Source organism: Borostomias antarcticus, assembly GCF_949987555.1.
Source record: "Borostomias antarcticus genome assembly, chromosome: 15".
Classification (NCBI taxonomy): Eukaryota; Metazoa; Chordata; class Actinopteri; order Stomiiformes; family Stomiidae; genus Borostomias; species Borostomias antarcticus.
Window position 1 is genome coordinate 18,862,734 of NC_140248.1, and position 22,856 is coordinate 18,885,589.

The 22,856-nt window shown below is 44.9% G+C and overlaps 1 protein-coding gene across 3 annotated transcripts in view; it reads right to left on the reverse strand.

Annotated features, from left to right (window-relative positions):
• Positions 1-4,597: 4,597 nt before the first annotated feature.
• Positions 4,598-22,856, reverse strand: part of LOC311318724 (RNA-binding protein Musashi homolog 2) — a 199,639-nt gene continuing 181,380 nt past the window's right edge. The window contains exons 12-15 of one of the 3 annotated variants that reach the window (XM_084450145.1): positions 20,366-20,545; positions 14,196-14,350; positions 11,329-11,399; positions 4,598-9,724 (exon numbers count right to left, since the gene is read on the reverse strand). In XM_084450145.1, coding sequence (XP_084306271.1) covers positions 11,358-11,399; positions 14,196-14,350; positions 20,366-20,545 — 377 coding nt within the window. In that variant the 3' untranslated portion in view covers positions 4,598-9,724; positions 11,329-11,357. Of the gene's footprint in view, positions 9,728-11,328; positions 11,400-14,195; positions 14,351-20,365; positions 20,546-22,856 lie in introns of all 3 variants that reach the window. The other 2 variants (XM_084450144.1, XM_084450146.1) reach the window with 2 other exon arrangements.

The following is a 22,856-nucleotide window of genomic DNA, read 5'->3' on the forward strand; positions in this document are numbered from 1 at the left end:
TTAAAATACAGTCCAGTTTGGAGTCAATTTGACATTTTGACACACAAAACACACACATGCGCATACACACAAAATACACAACTTTGAGGTAGAAAAAGCACCTGAGCAACCAACCTTTCATTTCCATCTCATTTAGAAGGCATAAACACGACTTGCCAATTTACCTTGATGTATTCTAAACATAGCTCTGTCACTTTCACCCATATCTAACATATCTGTAATTGCCAATTAAGAATGCCAGCATCTCAGAGTTGCTCTTAATTGCTGTTAATGAGTGCTGAGGAGCCCCAAGGTCTGAGCAATGTCCTCCGCTCTTTGCCGTGGCTGAGGGGGGGTGTGGCGCCACCATCGCCGCCCCACCGCCATTGCTCACACCAGTCATGAATATGCATAAACGCCAGGTCGAGAGCGCTACTCCGCTGTTTTAGAGTGATCCACCAGACCTCCTCTTGAGCCGCCACTTCCTCATTAAGGTCTCACACTGGCCGGAACGTGAGCCTGGCTTATTAGGCATGCATGCGGCAACATCTAGCACTCTCCACGGTGCTGGGAGTGTTGTTAGGAGCTGTCACATCAGGACTGCTGCTGGTAGCTGGCACCATGTATGGGGGGAGTCACTGGGAGCCACAGCTCAGGAGGGTCTGTCACAGATTGGTATGCAGATCAGTGTGCACCTCCTGTCTCTTTAGGAACGACAGCCTATGGGCTTCTTCTTTTCTTCTCCTTTTCTTTTCATTTTTTATATAAATATAACTTGGTTCCATGCGGATAATAAGGACACTTCTATCAGAGGTTCCAGGCTTCTTTATTCAGATACTTAATTATGCGACTTCCCTGCGAATGAGTGTCTTAAGAAGTTGATAGTGTGTGGGCTACTTCCTGGAAGATGTCCGAAGAGTAGGCTAATCAGAATACCAACACAACATTAACAAATAAATGATGCTTCTGTCATAATGTGTCTCTTGATAAAGCAAGATATGCAGATAAACATCTTCCCCATTGCATTCATAAAGATCAGAACAGGGGTTAAAAAGCAATGAAGTTCTAGGATAACTCGAAATGATTTGGGGGATAACCTTGATCATAGACAGAGTCATACATCCAAGCCATCATCTTGTCCACATTAATGATTAAGATGTCTGTAACACCATAGGCCTGCTAGTCAGGGCTGCATAGTTGATCATGTGGAGCTATATTTGGTAGGGCAGATCCAGGGAGATAAAACTTTAATGAAAAAGATATGACAGCACAGGCATTTTTCTTCACTTTTCATTGCTGTGCCTTTTTATCTATGCATTGATTTATTCATAAGACAACGTGTGTTATGTGACAGCGTGACAACAAGCAGTGCCTATAGGGAGGGTTTCTGTTACTATAACACACATCAAGACAAAACAGGAGTGGTTGTTGTGAATGTAAACTATTATTATGTCACACATACTGGTGCCTTCGCTGTAGACCAAGCGGTCCAAGTGCACCCCCACTATTCAACGTGGAGGTGCAAACGTGTCCTTTTAAACCCACACTTTTCATCACCACTTTGCCTTTTTGTTGTGATTATTTTGTTGTTTTTATTAAATTTTAGCTAGTTTGGGAAAAAATATGTATCTGTCAATATAGTCTAAAATGACATTTGTAGCATCCCTGGAAAAGACAACATTTCCGTGCGCATGCCAGACGCTATTTTATTTTACTAACTTCCCGCGCCTCATTGTGGAGATTTTCCAGGTTGATGTTGCCGCGCGTGTCTGAGCAAGGCAATGAAAAGAAAGAGACACAGGCAAACAAGCATTAATCTTCAAAAACTGCCCAGTAAAAAGATTTTAAAAGCTGAAGAACAAAAATAGTTAACGTTTGCTTGCTGGACTGATGTCAAATCTTAAAAGCCGGTCTGGACCCTCACTAGATAACATTAGCTAGCTAAACACTAAAAATCGTTAGCTTAGCTAGCTTGCACATGGTTTAGCTAGCTCGCTTGCATTGTTAGCTAAGCTTATAACTTCATATCTGGTGTTGGTGTGCAAGCTAAGTGAATTGACATAGGTTTACTGGATTGAGGTCAAAGCTAGAAAGACGGTCTGGTCGCTAACTAGCTTGCACACTTTTTAGCTAATTTTAGCTTGCTTGAATTGTTAGGCACTGTAACCTCAGGTCTTGTTGGTGTGCAAGCTTATGTTGTGAATTTAAATAAGCTACTGTTTAGGTAGGACTTGAATTGAGAAGCTGTTTATCTAATTTCAATAACATCACAAAATATGTTGGGGACTAAAAGTGCCAGAGAAACATAAAGATTGTGTGTCCAAAACAGTTCAGTGTAGCCGATTCTTAAGTGTATTGCTCTCCTTAATGTAGAATGATGAAGTGACTGTACACCGAGAGAGAGGAGGCAGCAGGCATGAGAAAGGGACCCAAGAGTTACAGGTAATGGAAATATCAGTCAGCTTAAAGTGTAGGATAATGACAGGGGAAATGTGTGCCCCAAAATTCGCTCTGCGGTGAAAACATTTTCTCCACTCTCCAACTCTGCACCCCCAGTAACTAGGCTCCACTGGCCACATCCTTGTCTTTATACGCCAAGAGATTTGAACTAAGCATGCCAGCTGACATGAGCGCAAGTGCAATGTGCTTTCCAGAGATTAGATTTGATGTTGATTACATCAAATCGAATGTAAAAGGCCTAACCTTTTGTAAATTGCGTTGAGAATATGTTGTAAAATGCTCTTTAAAATGAAACAAACTTGAAACTTGTGTATTGCAGGTCCACCACTATGATACAGAGGCAGGGAAGGAGCTAGCAGCAGCACAGCCTCCGTCAGATTCATAAGAGCACTCCTTCCTCTAATCCTCTGGAGCTGGGAAACACGAGAGACGAGACAGGGCCGTCACCAGGAAGAAAAACAAAACCACCTTTCTGCTGACTGCTGACGGCACGTATTTACAATTCTCCACTTCACGTAAAGCTAAACTGATTACATTTTGACAAGCATAATAAAAACCTTAGCTTCATTCCAGTGTGTGTGTGTTGGTGGGGGGTTGTATTAGAGAGGATGTACTGTCAAACTCAGACAGCAGTCTCAAACACCTTCTGCTCATCATTCCATTGTTCTGAGACAGTCTGCTGGTACTGCTGGATAACTTCAGTTATAGTGAGACAGCTACAATGTTTTTAGAGGCCTTTTCTCAAAGCCAGCCGAGGAAAGGACGATGCAGGGCGCTGTTTGAGGCTGGCAGTCATTAAAGGCGCCTGCCCTTACGAGAGAGGTGCCTTTGAGAACAACAATACCGCAGTGCTAACGATGTGCAGCATATGTTGAGTTCCTGTGAAAACTATCAATCAACATTGTCCTTTAAAGCCATGTGCAGTTTTCACCTTTTCTTGTGTGACGTTTTTAAACCTGATCTGAGATCTGCATACTGTGGGCTTTATTACCACCAACTTTTGAGCACATCACAGAGCCGGCAGTAATATTTCACTATGATTGTGCTCTGTATGTTTGCATGTGACAAATAAAGACCTGAATCTGAATGGTAGAGTGCATTAACAGAATTAAAGGCCTTGGTATATTTGAATAAGAAGGCAGTGGATCTGGGATTACTGGTGATGAAATGTGGTTTGTGTGATTAATAACGCGGGACATGGAGATAGGGACCCAGACCCAGGCTTGTTGTTGCCTTGAAGACATTGTAATTTACCATATCTCCATGTTGCAGCCTTTATTACTCATTTATTACAATTCATAACAAGAACACAAGCCGTTCCCCCTAAACCCTAGAGTGCTTTGTGTGCTTTGCTCTGTGTTCAATGGGTGACTTGCATGGCTGAACCGAGCAAACCTCTTGACTATATGAAGTGCTGTTTGTGAGCCTAAAGCCCGCTTTATACTTGCTTTTAACTACGCGTACCCGTCTACCACGCATCACCGGCCGCGTTCCTTTGGCGCGTCGTCTGCGGTTGAATGTGCAGGTACTCAGAAATGAACGTGCTGCAAAATACATGTTTGACTATGCGTATGCATACAGTAGCCAAATAACAAGTATATGCCGGGCTTAAGTTAAAGGTGCAATATGCAGTTTGGCTGAGAAGCACTGACACTAAAATGAAATAAATCCGTACGATTGTGATTGGTTTAAAGAAATACAATGTTTTTTCTGATCTATCTCAGGATTATAACTGAGTGCACCACGGAACGAAAGTGTGGAGAAAGGTTTGGCTATGCGAGACTAGCTGCCTGTCAGCCTTCCTACATGCCTAGCGACAGTCATTTGTTTCCCCCCAGTTTGGAGGATTTTGTCGGTTGCATTTTGCTAAATCTTTCAAAAATGTCAAAAGTCCAACAAGAAATCACAAACCGCGTACTGCCCCTTTAAGGTGAAACAACTAATGATAAATAGTTCCTGTACACATACATGTGTGCTCATAATTCTGTTGTGTCAATGTCATATGAGAACGTGGAAGAGATTCAAATATTAAGAGACCACCAAATTTAATGACAGACAAAAAATTAAAATACAATCTTCCCACACTAAATGCTTATTACAATAGTCAAGCAAATCAAAATAACAATGAAAGCAAGGAATAAAACAGTTCATTTTATTTTATTATTTTTTTTCCAGACAGACACATCGATTTCTGGACCACAGTAGAGGATGGAAACCTTTCACAAACATTTTTTTCATCATTATTATTATTTGAAAATACAAATATAAAATTATACTTTCCACATCTGTGATGTGAGAGACCCCCATCCATTTTAGTATATTTTACAACAGGGCTTGAGCAAACCATAGAAGAAGACCTGAAAGATGCTTTCAGACGTCAGTCAATCCTGTCTGTCTCTCGCCGTAAAAAGTCTGTTAACGTTAAAAAATGGGCAAGTGTTAGGAATGGGCAAGGCAAATTAGGAGCAGACAGCAGTGAGGAGAGCTCTGGGTCAGGCTGCTCCCCCTCTCTGGAGGACAGTGGAAGTTACATGGAAGGACATTACAGCCTTTATAATGCTACACAGCACCGTCCTATAGGACTGACGGCTCTCCCTCTACAATATTACAGATTTGGAGCAACAGCCATGAGCACTCTGATCCACACTCACTTTCAACAGAGACCCAACATAGAGCAGTGGATCGCTCTGTCGTTGCTTAACAGTCATCCATAATGAATCACCTAGAGTATGCCAGATCACTGAGCAAGGTCCGGCTGGGTTTTAAACACAATGTGATGCCAAAAGAGCACACAAGCTCACTGTATAACGTTGACTGTTTTGACAGTGAGGGGTGGAATCAGTGTTGGCTACCAAGTAATACAGACCTCTGAATAGGGGTTTTCCTGTGTCAATAATAAAGGGATTTCACTATTCTGATCTAGTCAAATGTTTACATGAGGGATATACATACGTGAAGTGCACACTGAACAGAACATGTATGAAGTGATAAAGACTGGTGAGTGAGGGGGTGATTTGAGGAGGGTGGGATGATGTTTGGCCATTGCCTAGCACTTGCCTCAAGATTCAAGTTTAAATGGATACGGTAGTACACTCCAAATATCACCTTCCAGGTCTTTTTTTTTTTCCTTTTTGAGTTTTTTCTTAAACCAACATTCCCCTCCCCCCAATGGATCAGCTAGTCTAGTAAGATGTGTAACATTCATCAGCTGTAAACTGCTGTCAATGAAAAATAAAATTACAGCTACAGAGCCATGCTACCTTAAAGTCCAAGCTACGGGATCAAATCAAAATAATAGATTGAAGATAGAGAGAAGGGGAATGAACTATTTAATGGGATAACCAGCCTTTACTTCAATCAAAAGAGGAGTTACAGCTATGGATGAAAAGTCCTCAGGCATTGTGGTGGTGATGACAAGATCGTGTTCTGGGTATTGGTTATATTGCTATTATTCTAGCCTGCTACTTCCAGACAAATAGTTTGTGAAAATATACACTATGTAGTCATTGAGAGGGAACTGGACTATCTAGGGTTTAACAATGACTTGTTTTGTACAAGTGATCTTAGAAAACAATGTTAGTGAACAGAGCAGACATGGGATGTCCTGTTTATTTCCTAGTATTACTTTATACAGAAATGTCTATATTTTCTTTCATATCAACCCTCTTCAAATAAACCAGTGTATTCTGATTGGACTATGCCCAGCACATTACTGTTTCCATGTGATATGTAACATAACAATAATAAACATATGTAGGCTATCAACATACCACAACAGCTGAAACTAGGGTTGACTTGAATAGTAACATTCTTTATTGACAAATTCTTGAGAAAATCCAACCAGACTGATCTTGCTTGAATACTGCTTCAAGACTGAAGTCACATCAAATCAAGTAGAGCTCCTCTGGAACTAGATGGAGCTTGAATATATTGAGATAATGTATTAGTACACATCCAGGGCTGTGGGGCAACACTATAGGGCTGCTCTAGTATGGACACGAAAGATAAGCTCATTCTTTGGAACCATTTTGGGGCTTTGGACCTAACCGTGTGAGCAAGGCTAACAAACAATATAGAAAGCCTGGTTTTGATTCAAATAAAAGCACTGTTCCCAGATTCAAATGAATTTCAAAGTATGCACAAAATTATGTTTTTATGAGTGAAATATTTTTTTTTAGATATTTCAAAAACAGAGTGGTATCCAAAAATAGCAGTGCCATAGGCATCTGGGATATTTTCAAAGTGTACAAACATTAAAAGATATTACAGTTTATTATTATTAGTATTATGATTATTAATATCATTATTGTAATCATTATTCATAATATGTTAGAACTTCCTAAAAAAATATGATTTTCTTTCACATAAAATCTTCATAATTATAGCTTGTGTCCCTCTTAGAAATGAATCAAAAATATTTTTTTTGCATATCTAGCATTAGCATTTAAGGTAGTATGGCACACCCCTTTTTAAAACATTCAAGGGTGGGGATCCTAATAATGCCTTGTTTAAAATTCCATCTTACAGCAATTTGTTTCTCTATAGTTCTTCTGTGAGAGCTTTGGTTAGTTGAAACCATGTGATACTGGTAAAACACAACACAAAGGAAATAAACTCTAAACATACAAGGAACAAATGGCATGGAACTGCTATTAAAATAACGGTTGGCAAATGTATGTCAGACTTCGATAATAAGAGAAATTTCTATCCTTACTGGTCCTAAATCCACTAATAACTACAAGTATTATATTAATTACATAACATCTACTACTAATTACAGGAGATAGAGGAGAGTAAGAGAGAGAGAGAGAGAGAGAGAGAGAGAGAGAGAGAGAGAGGAAATAGAGCGTGACAGAGAAAGGAGGGAGAGCAGAGCGGAACAACAGAGAAGAGACCACTACACTTATCAAAGACAGCACTCTGTTAATTGTGTTTCTTTTTACACACTACTGTAATGTACTGAAATACATGGATGATCAACAAAAGATTGTATGTGGTGACAGGGAATGGAAAGAGAGAAATCGATGGATGCACATTACATTTTAATATAATATTACAATTATCAATATTAACCACAAAAATATCAATAAAATCTCCTGATTCAAAATTGAAATCAGTGAGGAAGCATCTTTTTTCTTTTTATAGTTTTGTATTTCTTTTTTGTTTACATTTGAACATTACAACGGTTCTTTTCTGTATTCTCGTTTTAATCATCACTTGATCATACCTCCACATCATTTACGTTAAAAGCATCCAGCATTTATCATCACCTGGTTGTTCTGAACAAAAGAGCTAATAAAATGAGACACAAATCAGATAAAATGAAATAACAAATAAAACTACATCAGAAATAAAACTACATCAGAATACACACCACTCCATCTTCCTGTCTAAAAATCTTACTGCACTTTGAGCATGTCATTAATGTGTCTATATTTGAGCAAAACCTGGCCCAACACATTCCGTGTAAGAACTTAGCGCAGCAGCTATGATCAACAGAATGAATAATTTATTCAGTGTATTCTATTGGCTGAATCTAAAATATCAGACATATCTTAGATCAGAGGCTGGCTCACACCAAACAAAGAAATCCAAGGACATGACCTCCACATTGATATCAATCAATCGCTATTTGCCAAGCTGTTTATTCACCTGTGAAATGTGAAGCTTATGTCTAGTCTAGAAAGGAGCCACATCCCATAATCCTTCATACGTCAACCAAAGGACAGGGCCATCTTAAATAGCCAACATATACATGTGCAAATAGGAAACAGCCTGTTCTTTCTTTTCTGCTCACAGTGCAATGATTTATTATTTTTCCTTTCAACATTTTCATCTATTTGCCACTAAAATAAATTAAACGATTCCACGGTTGAACTCACAGGACTGAGGTATGGTATCAAAATGGTTACCTTCCTAATTCATTTATAAGAGAACTGATTGAAAGACCAAGCGTTGTTACATACTGGCTCTGACACAAGGAGCCCAGGTATTGTGTTCCCAATTTAAGAGGAACAAGCAGGAGGAAACAAACAACAACAAACAACAACAAGCTGAGTCTTCTCTCAGGAGTATAAAAGAGTCCGGAGGAGCAGAGCACTGTAAAATGCTAAGGGCTCCAGTTCTATTCTTACCCAATAAGTACAGTGTGCTTTGAATTAAATCATCACTCTTTATGAAATGACGTTGATATCTTAAACAAGAGTTGGTTAGACAAAAGATACCAATCAATGATCTTTTATTTCTCAAAACTGTGCGCTGAACTCACCATTTGTAAATATGCTGGTATGACACTTGTAAAGTTATTCAGCTTGAGTATTTACAGAGCAAGCCATACTGTAAGTGTTCAAATATGTTCTGTTTGTCACTGGGGTAGTCACCGTCTTCAGGCAGTAAATAATAATAATAATAATAATTGTTTAGAGCTTTTTTCTATTCACACGCTAGAACATTTTCTTTGACACACCATCACAAAAATATGCTATTCTCTCATTGAGTTGGTTATACGCAGTGACTGGAATAATATGTACATTTTTTTCTTAAGTTTGAATTCACAATGTAATTATATGAAATTTGTTATAGAATACAGATTTTTTTCTAAACAACAAAACAACACTTATAAAAAAGGACCATAAAAATATTGGAGTCCTCTTTGTATTGCCCAAAAATAGGTAATTATGATTAACAATGAGACATCACAAGAATTAAAAACAGCTACTAAGATTCATTAGTTAGTTACCCTCTCAAATTTTCTGAAATATGTTTTTTTTCTCCAAGCCTTCCTACTTTGGATTTATTTTGGGTGCAAAGAGACACTTGAAGCTCAGATTTTTTTCTCTTACAATTGGTACCAAAGGTGAAGACATGACTTTCAAACATTGTCAACTATGACCCCCAAAGAGATAAACACAATCAATTTACATGAGTACACTAAAAGGTAAAATAAAATCGTCACAAATAATTACGATAAAACTAAAAAGAACTCTCTGTTCAAACTAATCCAACAACTAAGAAGGAAGGTGAAGGAAATCAACATGAAACATCATACCAAACCAGGTTGTCAAGGTTACGGGAGGTTTGGATAATGGTACAGCAGTAGTCGTTTTTTTTTCTGTTTTTTTTTTTTTCTGAGATGATTTTTACGTTTTCTTTTTGTTCTTCATGTGGTTCCACCTCCAGTCGTCTAGTCGGGGTGATGCTGTAGTGCTTGAAGTTTGATGACATCACCTGCATACAGAGCCAATTAGAAACTCCGGCCCGTCTTTCCTGGACCGCCAGATAGGCTCTGCTGGATGACACAGAGACACACAGCAACACCATTACAATCTGGCTACTTCATCAGCACAGCCCAGCAGCAATAACCTCAAGTTTCCCCATAACGACTAGAAACAGACTCACTTAAGACTGACTGTCAAATACCTGTAAATATATGACTGTAGCGTGAGTACATGAGGCGAAAAAGCTCAATCAAAATAAATGTGATAGCAATGAAAAATGGACACCAACACAGACACACACAGACAGACACACACACACACACACACTCTAATTTTACCACAACTAAGCTACATGCCAGTTAAAGGGTCATCACAGGCATAGCTACAGGTACAGTAGCCTATGTGGAACTCATCCTCCCAGATTTTCAACATAAACAAACTACAACTGAGTCTGTTGCTCTGTGTATGCACTGAACTGAGGAAGCAGATACAGCTCCTAAGTCCTAATGAGTGGAAAAACTGAAACATTGGTTATTTTTTTGGAGTACTCTTTTACTCAATGGTGTGAACCACAGATAATAGGCTGAAAGGGGAACGCCGCTGTCATAGCAAGTTTAGCTCAAATGTCGCTTTGTCCTCAATGAAACCGATCGGTACACACCAACATTTAACCGATCCGTGCAGTAGTAAGCTAGCTCCTTTTTCCTCTGTGCGTGCACCCCCTTTATAATGGAGGTCTATGGGCCTCAGCTAAACTATCATTTTAAGTTGGCCCATGCTACAAGCCTCCACTGAGTTGCGTGAAAATAGGTGTGGTAGTTTTTGCATAATCCTGGTCCAAAAAACAAATGTAGGTGAATGGCTGGCCGTGTTTGGACGGATTGTGGACCCGCTCCGTGATTTAGTTCCGCTCCAAAATTTTATAAGTTCTACGTTGGCCCATGCTACACCCTTCCACCGAGTTTCGTGAAAATCGGTTTGGTCATTTTTGCGTAAACAGATGAACAAACAAAAAAACAAACACGCCCCCGAAAACATTACCTCTCGCCCTGCGCTGTCACTGGGCAGAGGTAAAAAAAATACCACCAGCTGCAGAGAAGCCGGCTGGATCTGAGTGTGGTGTTGCTGTGTTTTTTTGCTGGCATATACACTAATGCAGTGCTCACCATTGTCTCAGGTAACTCCACAGATCCACTATTGTAGGTCTGAGCCTCGAGAGCAAGTCATTTACAATAGGGTAGTATTGAAAAGACACACAACAAAGCAACAGCTCACATAGTACACTCTGTACCATCATTACATCTTATAGAGCGATGAAAAAACATTACTTATCGGAGGATTAGCAAGACAATCAGCCGTCAGTAAATCAGGGAGGATAAGTCCTACACATACATTACTGTACTGTACAGCTTAATCATGTTTTTTTTTTTTTTTTAAACAGAAAAGCAGCTGTAATCATGTGCTATTATATGAATGCATTCACAAATCCGAAGTGGGGGAAAGGTTTAGCCGTGCATATCTGTATGCTGTATGTTTAGGATGGTGTGACATGGAGGGACGTGTTTTTTTTTTTTAAGAATACAGGAGATGTGAAACTAGAGTTGAGGAAATAGGAGATACATGTACATCAACATATGGGAAAGATCGGAACAAGAGAAGTAGAATATAATACCTCAAATGAGATGGAAACCGACCACCTGCTCAATGGTATCCATTTGTAAAAGCTGTCGCAATCAACGGGCCCTAAAAATGTACAGTTAGTACTTTGGTCAGTATGCATTTCAAGGAAAAGAGAGTGAGTACATTTTATTATCCACATTGTTCTGCTAGCATGAATGGGTATTCTCTGTTGCTTTTCGCTTCTTAGATCACTTTCAATAGACAGAGCAATAGGCAATCGACACAAATCATTTTTCTGTCCATATTCTCTTGGAAACAGTCACTGTAGAACTTTACAGATTCCAGCGATCTCTCTCTGCTACCAGATTGTTTTACTAAGAGAGTGCTCAACCAACATCAAATGATCTTAAAAGACCCAGATCTACCGGACTTCAAATGCTATCACTGCTTTGAATTCATTCAAATGACAAGGGGAGAGAGAGCTGGAATTGAGTAAAACGCTACAGTAATGATTCAAGATTACTGGTTCATCATCAAGACACTGGCGACAAAACAGAGGAGATGAGTCATGACAGGGTCAATGGAGGCAAAGTCAAGCACAACACAGAAGATGTAAGTGCTGGCGATTCTACAGTCCCTCTACCCAGTAAGTCTAATCTTGGCTACAGTAGATACAGGGCAACAGAAAACTACAGGAGGCTTGGATATACTCATTCATGCCAACAAAACTATATTAATCTACACAGTATTTCAAATTCATGCACGGAGAGCCGACAGCTGTTTCGCCATTGTGAGCAGGGTGGCTCTGCCTCGCGGCAATCACCCGCATTGTCTGAGGCAAAGTGGCGCAACCATCACAGCCTTCCTAGAGAGCAGAAGCAGTGTGTTTGTCCTCTATCGGCCTAGCTGGTTATCAAGCTTCTCATCTGTCCATTGTGCTTCTGACAGGTCGAGGACGTGACGTTTATAGACAACACGTCTCTTCGGCATGCTAACTCCAAACACTTTAAATAGTGCTTAGCTTGTCGTCTTGTTCAATTCAAAGTGAAAGCACAAAGGAGATGGGGCCCAAGCCTCGGTTGTTTTTCTGCACAGCGGCTGCTCAGGTATTGACAGTCTGACTACCCCCATGTGAGATCTGACACTAGACTGGGAGACAGAGAGGCAAGTCAGATTATAAGTCATCCATGAGGCTGCAACATGTCAGGCTCCATCACGTGATCACTCTGGCTGCAGGTTACACATGCATTAATTAAAAAGCCCATTTTAGTTCTGAATCATTTCACTCCTTAATGTTCTGGATACAGACATCATCTGGCAGTGCGCTGAAGGTTGTAAGGCTGCAGCAGGGGTTCGCTGCTTCATTGCACTCTGTTCGATTCAGTGAATCATTTAAAGGTGGATTAGGTTGAACTGAATTTATCATAAATTAAGTAGAAATTAAAAGCAGGTTTCCACAGTTGGGAGAGAATCCTTCGAATCAGATTTTTTTCTCCACAAATATTCAAAACATTTGTATCAGCTCATGAAGAAGAGATGGGTCAAAGCCAACCGATCAGACTATTTACTTTAAAAACAACATAATGATAAACCAGTATTGTGTGTCTCTTACTAATGTACTGTAAATCTACGGCAAACACGAATATCATGAAATGCCCTTATGCATTCTGAATAAATGTTGTAAAAGGTTGGAGCCCTTTCATTACTTCACTGCTCTGACAGGGGAAATATTCTCATCTTCACAACAAAAGTGTTCTCATCCCATGAGTAATTCAATCGGTCCAAATAATTCATTCAACCCTTTCAGTGGTTCACTGCTGCTGTAGCTGCTGGTGCAAAAGGCTTGTAACAAAAGAAGAGGAAACGATACGTTTCCGAGTCCTTCCCGTTCAAAAGGGTGATGAACAGTCTCCCTTCCGTCCTTTCAGAGTTGTGCTAAACTCCATTCTTAATCGGCGTTCATACTTTTTCTGCAATTAATCTTGGTGAATGGTGCCCACGGTACAATCTCTATGTACTTTTGTGATTACAAATATCCCCGTGTGTTCTGGAGATGTCTGGAGGCACGCCAGTGTGTCAGCGCCGCCATCCCGAAGATGAAATCAGATTCTAAAAACTCAGACATAACAAGTCGAGTGACATTCCATCTCTCTGACACTCCGGCGTACACAACGGCACCGTAACAAGCTAACGACAGCAGCAACAAGTCCACCAGAGGCACGCGACTGACAGAGAGAGAGAGACTAACACGAGAGGAAGCAGACACGGCTGTGAACTGTGCGCAGCTTCTCAGACAGATAGGGCCGCCAGGATCTCCTATCATGCTAATTCAATTGTTTGATGGTCTGTGCGTGTTTCGTATTTAGGTCAGAGTTCCATATTCAATAAGCAACAGACTCCTTTAATAAAGACCAATAAAGGGTCAACAATCAGGCATGGCATCAGTGATGGCCGATGTCAAACGATATGCTCAGCAAACAGGCAGTGGTTGGCAGCACATGCACTTTCTGCAGCCTCCCTCCTGTTACGAGCTTCACTTCCTCAGTTGCGCCTCATTTTATTTACTTAAATGTCTGTCTTATTTAATGTCTTAAATGTCTGTCTACACGCGTCAGCCCAGTGAGTCACTGTCTCCGGCGCCGGCCAGAAACTCTACTCAGACAAGACCGAGTTCAAGTCGACTTCCCATTAAAAATCAGACAAAGGACTGACAAAGGAGCGTCTTTATCTTCAGAGTGTAACAAAACAACAAAGCGGAGTGAAGCAGGTGGGGGGGGGTCACGTTTCGAGACGGCCGTGGGCCACGTGCACCGCTTGTTCTGTGACCGTGACCCTCTATCAGGAGGAGAGGGGGGGAGGGTGCTTTAGGAGGAGGAAGACGAGGAGGTCTGGGGACAGGGGGGGAGGGGCTATACTCACCGCGATGCTGTGTCCGAAGCCAGATCCAGGCTGGGGGCTAGCGGCGCTGATGTAGTTGCCCACGGTGGAGTCCTGGCTGCCCGGTCCGTAGAGGTCAGCGACCGGCCCTGGGCTGTTGGCTCCGGGGAAGCCTCCGGGTCGCGGTGGGTTGGCGCCTGAACAAACGACACAGCAGGGGGCGCCGTAGCTCAGTGACACTACAGAGGTCTGCGGAGCGCCGCACACGAGGAAGAACAACAGCGCACAGCACCGTACAGGACGCATATGCCGGATTCATGTTGGTACTCTACACATAAACATCTGAGAATACAACAGCGAATTCATAAACCTGGCATCCCATGAAGTCAAAATGACACGATGCTCAAATGGGTTGTCGGAACTGATCCCAGACCTGTTTGCAGTCATGATCCGCAGGCAGACTGAGAGAATGGAGCGGAAATTAGATAGAGGAATGAGGTGGCGACGGACAGCATCCAAAATGAATCCAGTATGATATTCTTAGGGATATGTACTGTACATGCTCTTTATAACGTATATACAGCAATATCATTCACGCTGCAACCATGCACAACACAAGACAGGAAGACCACTGCAGATCACTTGACCAGACTACTCACTAGTAAGGCTGTGCTGGCTTACTAAATACCGGCAGCTTTGGCGGGGGCAAATGCCGATATCAATGACGTTGCTGCAGCTTTGTTATTTTCATTAATACAGTGTGGGGAAATATGTCACTGTATGCGTTTGCATGGTTTGTGGTGTCATGCGAATGAGATTCCTCACGGAAAAAAGGTCAGTTTCAGTATTGTTAAATGGGTGGTACTGTATCGTCAATGGTCATTGTAGTTAGTCAGGGGGACAATTTGTAGTCACATGGGGTAGCGATTACTTGCATCTCCAAACGCGGGCAGGTATGACACCAGTTAAAGCCTTCTCACTGTCTGTCTAACCAGATTTATTATGTATTTAGTATCAATGGTTCATCCATACGGTACCTCCTCCTCTAACTGTAAGGTAAATAAACAAATACCTACAGTATTGCATACATGATAGGGTACCATGTACAACGAAACGCGGTTTGAACATACTGTACAAACGACCCTGTGATTAAGATGCTCATGGTAGCCGGGTGACTAAGGTAACTACTGTAGTGGTCTATCTGTGATCTACTGTAGTGGTCTATCTGTGATCTACTGTAGTGGTCTGTCTGTGATCTACTGTAGTGGTCTATCTGTGATCTACTGTAGTGGTTTATCTGTGATCTACTGTAGTGGTCTATCTGTGATCTACTGTAGTGGTCTATCTGTGATCTACTGTAGTGGTCTGTCTGTGATCTACTGTAGTGGTCTATCTGTGATCTACTGTAGTGGTCTATCTGTGATCTACTGTAGTGGTCTATCTGTGATCGACTGTAGTGGTCTATCTGTGATCTACTGTAGTGGTCTGTCTGTGATCTACTGTCGTGGTCTATCTATCTCCTGACCAAGGCGGTTCTGTTCTCCTGACCGAGGTGGTTCTGTTCTCCTGACCGAGGCGGTTCTGTTCTCCTGACCGAGATGGTTCTGTTCTCCTGACCGAGGCGGTTCTGTTCTCCTGACCGAGGCGGTACTGTTCTCCTGACCGAGGCGGTACTGTTCACATCTGCACAACATTCAAAGCAAAGAACATATCTGACGGAGAGGAGGGGTACACGTTGTGAAATATAAACGCTTGACTTGAGTTCATCCCCAGGTACCAACTCAGAGGGCTGTAAAGGCAAGGGTCTGCGTGACCTACGACCTATGCCCTGTGGGTAAGAGCGACTCAGACTAATAAAAAAAACGCCTTTTGAAAATCCAGACGCCCTGGAAAGGCCAATAACACTAGTGATATGAGCACACGCTGGAGGGGGTGCGCGGCATCTTAAAACGGAGTAACAGCTACACACCACTTTAATCTCCTCGCCCCGTCACCCTCACACGGCCCTCAGCCTCGCCTCTATTCACTGATAAAACTGCAAAAACAAACGCAGAAATTGAATTAAAAAAGATAAAAAATCCTGCTTGACCGTGACAGACGGCCGTCTCTTCTCAGAAGAAGCTGCCTTTGAGCTGAAAGGGCTCGGACCACGAAGGATACAAGGATGTCTTACAAAGCAGAGTACATCAAGTAGATCACACACACACACACACACACACACACACACACACACACACACACACACACACACACACACACACACACACTCACTACACGTATTCTTTTTGCTACTGCAGATTCACTGATAAGTCGCACCATCCTGGACTGGCTCTTGCTAAGTGGGGCAGTTTTATGAGCTGTAATAAGACCCCCTCTCTGTTGCTATGGTCTGGAGGGTGGAAAGCAAAGCTATCGGGCTGCATGGTGATCTAATGAGGTTGACTCTGGTGCTTAACTGCAGGGCCTCATGACCGCGCTCACTGCTCTTATCTGGCCAGCCCAGCCTCTAATAGGCTTGCTTATTAAGCAATTACAGCTATTTTCAGTTTAAACAGTAATCCTCATTTTTTATAATTGGTGGACTTTATTGAACTGCACACAGCCCACCCAACCCCCCCCGTCCCCCCCCCCTGCATGTGAAACAGGATTTATGCCCCCCCCACCCCAAGCCTCCAGGCAGTGCTGCCACAGCCATCGACTTTAACAGCAAAACATGAGTTACACTTATTGGGTTTGACTCTGCTCCCCATGCTAATTTAACAAGGCCAAAACTCCCGATCGCACTGCGCCCTTTTTAATACGCAGGTGACTCATCTGTCCGAACTCGACTCCCGTTCGCGGCGCGGCGCCCTCCATCTCCCTCTCCGCCATGGTGACGGAGCGTCGGTGTCAACACGTCAACACGGCGCCGTGAAAGCGCTGACGCGGCGCCTGCATGTGCTCCTACCGCTTTCCTGCGCTCCCTATTTTCGCCACGAGATACACGTCACCCCGGATGGAGAGAGAGAGGGCTCGACGGACAGCGAAAGCGGGCGATGGTCGCGCGGGCGCCCCCTCTGTGTGCGCGTTAAGCGGAGTGTGTTAAGTGAAGTAGGATGAGGTGAGGCGGGCTGCTACACGTTGGCTGTGGATGAGTTCCCCTCCCCTCCCCTCTAACACAGTAGCCCCGTCTTCAGTGCGGCGCTGAGGATTTGCTTGGCTGGTGTAATCAAGTCACACTTTAAAAAGAAACTAAGATTGACATTAATGTATTCGCCCCAACAGTCACACACACAGCCTGCAGAACGCTAGTGTGATGTCTTTCAAAGACACTTAGTGGTGCGCGCCGTGACTTTTGATTGGGAAGCACTTAGATTGCTGACTAGCGGCTGCGTGTTCCTCTGAGATGCAGGGTGTTCTGGGTGGAGAGGCAGCCGCCCGCCCTATCAGCAGGGCCGGGACTGCGGGGGCCCTACCAAGGGCCTGGAGGGGCCCTTTACTACCCGAGCACACACAGCACCAACCCCCGCGTCGTCCTCACAAGCTGGGCTTCTCCAGAACTGTGACCCGGGGGGCGTGCCCGCATGCGGCGCCGTGACCTGGAGGTCGAACAGAGCTGTATCCTCCCCTCTCGTGTGTAATCAAACAGCACCCTGGGGGGTCCGGGACAGGGGGGGGGGGGCGTCTACCGGAACCGGCAGTCCTCCCCGAGAGCCCCGGGACCCGGGCAAGACAGTGGAGTGTGAGGGAACCATCCATCCCAATGAGTTGAGGCTGATCTCCACCCAGGGCTGGGAGTCGCTCCAAACCAGGAGTGTGTGTGTGTGTGTGTGTGTGTGTGTGCGCGCGCGCGTGTGTGTAATCTCGTCTGTAGAGCATGGAGCCTAAAGGTGTCTTTTCCTGTCCGTTGCCAGAACCAATGAGGCAGGACTAGTGATGCTGGAGGAAGTGTCTCCAGGAGTCCACAACACCTGCCAGAGCCCACTGCCCAGGACCTCCTCCTCCTCCTCCGCTACAATGGAGGAGATCTCCTCTGAGGAGAGACAGGATCATCAGTCAGCCCCAGGCATCATTACTGCCTGCGCTTGGAAAAACACACGCTCACACACGCTCCTAAAAACACACACTCACACACGCTCCTAAAAACACACACTCCTAAAAATACACACTCACACACACTCCTAAAAACACACGCTCACACACGCTCCTAAAAACATACACTCACACACGCTCCTAAAAACACACACTCACACACGCTCCTATGGAAAACACACTCACACACGCTCTTAAAAACACACACTCACACACACTCCTAAAAACACACACTCACACACGATCCTAAAAACACACACACACATGCTCCTATGGAAAACACACTCACTCACGCTCCTAAAAACACACACTCACACACACTCCTAAAAACACACACTCACACACGCTCCTAAAAACACACACACACGCTCCTATGGAAAACACACACACACGCTCCTAAAAATACACACTCACACACGCTCCTAAAAACACACGCTCACACACGCTCCTAAAAACTCACACACACACACGCTCCTAAAAACACACGCTCCTATGGATTCCAGCTATAGATTGGCGGAGGAATTCACCTGTGTTCCCGGTACACGCATCGATGATGCCCGACACTCTGACACTGATGAAAGAGGCGGGAGGCGTTTGGCGAGCGGAATAAGCCGACGGCGGCGGTGTGTCTCACGCAGTCCCTCGGGGGCCCGCCGCTGTCTATCAACTCGATAGCCGACGCTTCACGCTCCACTTACCTGCTTCGCAGTATAATGGCCGCTCACAATGCAGTAGTGAACGCTCTCTACTGAAACCACCAACCCCGTGATCAGGCCAATAACACACGTACGTCTGCCGTAGCACTGGGGCTTCTGCATGAGGGCAATCCACTTGGATGAGAGGACTTTCTATTTTTACTACAGGAAATGACCTAGAAACACTACTACACCTCTTCTTTCGTCTACTGATTGGACGCGTTCCATTGGAAAGACAACGGCCGTTCCAGTGTGTGAAGAGTGCAATCACACCGGGGCCACAGAAACACCAAATGGCTGAGGTAAATGAACGCACATATCACAGAACAGCAACACTGACATTACAACGCGCCTCTGTTGCAGAGTAATGGTTGAATTATGTATATCAACATATCAGTGTGATGTTGCTACAGTATAATGCACACGCACACACACGCGCATACACACACACACATACACACACACACACACACAGAGTACCAAACATGCTTGCTGATTGCCTTGTTATTCATTCTCAGACTGGTAATAGAGGTGATCATATATTCGCTATAGGACTTGGTTGAATAATTTAGCGTTTTCACTCGCTCGCTCACTCACTCACTCACTCGCTCGCTCACTCACTCCTTCACTCGCTCATTCCTTCATTCACTCACTCACTCACTCACTCACTCACTCACTCACTCACTCACTCACTCACTCACTCCTTCACTCCTTCACTCCTTCACTCACTCACTCACTCACTCACTCCTTCACTCACTCACTCACTCCTTCACTCACTCGCTCGCTCGCTCACTCACTCACTCACTCACTCACTCACTCACTCACTCACTCCTTCACTCCTTCACTCCTTCACTCACTCACTCACTCACTCACTCACTCACTCCTTCACTCACTCACTCACTCACTCACTCACTCACTCACTCACTCACTCCTTCACTCACTCACTCACTCACTCACTCACTCACTCACTCACTCACTCACTCACTCACTGGCGGAAGAGCAGAGGTCATGGGGATTTGAAAACGTCAACATGAGCTCTTGTCTCTGACAGAGGCCAGTGAGTCCCCAGCGAGTCCCCTGGCTCTCATGCTGGTTCTGTACTGTAACACATGCATGGAGGAGTGCAGACAGAGCGTGCCGTCTTCTACTGGCAGGCAGGGGCATGGAATCAACGGCACCAAAAACAAAAAGTACATTCAAAATCAAAAAGAGGAGAAAAAACATGCAATGCATTGTGGGCAAGACGTTCGTATGCAAATACACTTCTCGGAGGGGGGGGGGGGGGGGCAAACAAAGCCTTTTTTCTTTTCCTCATCAAAGAGAGAAATAAATAAAAAATGTATAAAAAAAAATGCACAGATCATCTAAATGGAGGAACGGAAGTCATGAATCAAACGGAAAAACACCAACCGCGAAGGTGGATGAGAGAGATGAGCACATACAAACCTGGGCTCTTAAACTGATCCGGGCTCTGTAGGTGCTGTAGGGGGGAGTTGCAGGCGGAGGTGGCATGCTCGCCGTGCAGCATCTGAGCCGCCTGGGGCCCCAGGGAGCCATAGTCCGCAAAGGAGCAGGGCGCCCCCCGCTGGTCACTGGGCGCAGAGTAAAACCCGTAATCGGGGAAGCCTGGGAGATACAGTGTAGAGGTGGGGGAGGGGGGGAGGAGGGGAAGGGACTCCATCATTGTGGATAAAAAGTTGGCATGGTTCACAAGTTGGCATGGCTGTGTTTTTTATTTTATTAAATTTTTTTAAAGCATGGCATGGCGGGGCGTGACGCCCTGTTTAGGAGGGATCCCCTTCTCTGTGATTGGTTGGTCCTCCCTGCTCTCGCTCCCCAGCAGCTCCTACTGTCCGGGGTGTGTTTGATATGTAAGCCTGGGCACCGGAAAACTGTACACAGTGTCTCTCATCAAGATCCGCCTCCCTCGCTCGCTGTCTGTCTGTCAAACAATGGCCGACTATGATGGTGTCGGCTGCTAGACTGACTACCTCTCATTCAGAGACAACGCTAGCTGCCCGTTTCCGTGTCTAAGGATGAACAATGTCAACTGATTCCCTCACATTTTGTTCTGTCATCTGGAGAGAGGGATGAGATGGGACAATTATTAAAAACAAGTCAATACATCTTTCATTTGAGGACTACAATGCTTGCTGGATGTACCTGAAGGAAACTCTTAGCGTTTGACGGGAGGAAAACATACAATTCACACAGATCAATAATTAATTTCAAGCCTCTGATTTCGCACCAATAGCTCTGCTTATCGAGGACCTTGCGTTTGACATTTCGCTGCGTTGCGCTAACAAAGACACATTCGCCTTTATTGGCCATAAACAGAAGGGAGCGCTTGACACTCCGGATTTAAGCCGAGTCCATTCTCCAACCATCTCCTCTTTGAAACGCAGATGGCGGATTATCAACGCTTCAGAAATTGTCACGCGGTAATAAGACGTGCAGACGTTTATAGCTTGTCCCCTTAATCTGAGACAAGCTGCTCGTATAAAAGAGAGGGACATTAAAGGCGACCGTTGGCTCTCGCACCTCTTCGGCGCGGGAGCTAATCCGCTCTGGAGAGGCCGGGGCTTGGCGGCGGCGGCGGAGAGCGTTTGTTTTTCACACCCGGGCCTCCCTCTGGTGGCCCGGCAACAACGAGGCTGTCGGCGGCTGCCGGTCTCGACCGCCGCCGGCGGTGGCGGCGGCGTGCTCAGAGGCCTGCCCTTTACGCCCCCCTGCCCCCCCCCACCCCCCACGCCCACCGGCCCTCAAATTACTTGGCTCTAAAAATGTCAGGCTGCCCCTCATTCGGCGCCGTCCCTGACAGCGTGGACCAAGGCTCTGGACGCTGCACTTCCCACTGCGTCTCAATTATAAGCGACTGCCACGGGTTATTGAGTGCTCCTGACAGCGGGGGGGAGTTATAATACAGGACGCATACATTAGGGGAGGCGTCCATGGATGGAAAACAATAAAGCAGACGGATCTGTGTACAGCACGGAATGGAAATATGTAAAACACAAGGCCTCGCATCGTCCTGTAGGGGTCAGTCGGCACCCTCCGAGCCACGAGGAGAGGCCGGAAGCCCCGCGTGACGCAACGGGTCACATCAGAGCCATCTAACAGCAGGAGGCTCTTTGGGAATAAGTCAAAGGTGTCTGCTATCTCCGGGGGGTCCGGGAGGTGGGGGGGGGGCGTCACACAGAGCAGCAGCTCTTCTAGCTGAGGCAGATGGGGCGGGGGGAGGAGATGAGGTCCAAACCCAGAGAGGTCCGGCAATACCCTGACCCACCAGCGCTGAGCCCGCCCTCAGCCCATCTCTGCCTCTGCTCTCTCTCTGTCTCTGTCTCTCTCTCTCTCTCTCTCTCTCTGTCTCTGTCTCTCTCTCTGCTCTGTCTCTGTCTCTGTATCTGTATCTGTCTCTCTCTCTGTCTCTGTCTCTGTCTCTGTCTCTGTCTCTGTCTCTGTCTCTGTCTCTGTATCTGTCTCTCTCTGTCTCTGCTCTGTCTCTGTATCTGTCTCTCTCTACACTATGTCCTCCTCTGCCTCTGCCCCTGACCGCCGGTGCTTTGGGGGCTGCCGGCCGTCTGGCCGACGGGCAGCCATGTGCGTGCGTTCTGCGATCCGCACGTGTGCCGTGCTGTCATTAGATCCAGCTGCACCTCCTTTAAACGCCCTGCCACCGAACACGCTGTGCTAGGGGCGGTCACATGCACTCGCACACAACCCCATGTGTGTGTGTGTTTATGTGTGTGTGTGTGTGTGACTGTGAAGACCATGTGCTGGATTGAATTATGGAGGAGGCGACGGGTGTTCCTAGAGGGATGTGCTCTCCTCCTCTGGGTGTGAGGGGAGGGGGATAAGGGAGCGAATTTCCTGAGCGCTGCAGTTCCTTATCTTCACGGCTGACCCCCCTGCTCCCCCCCCCCCCCCCCCTGCTCTC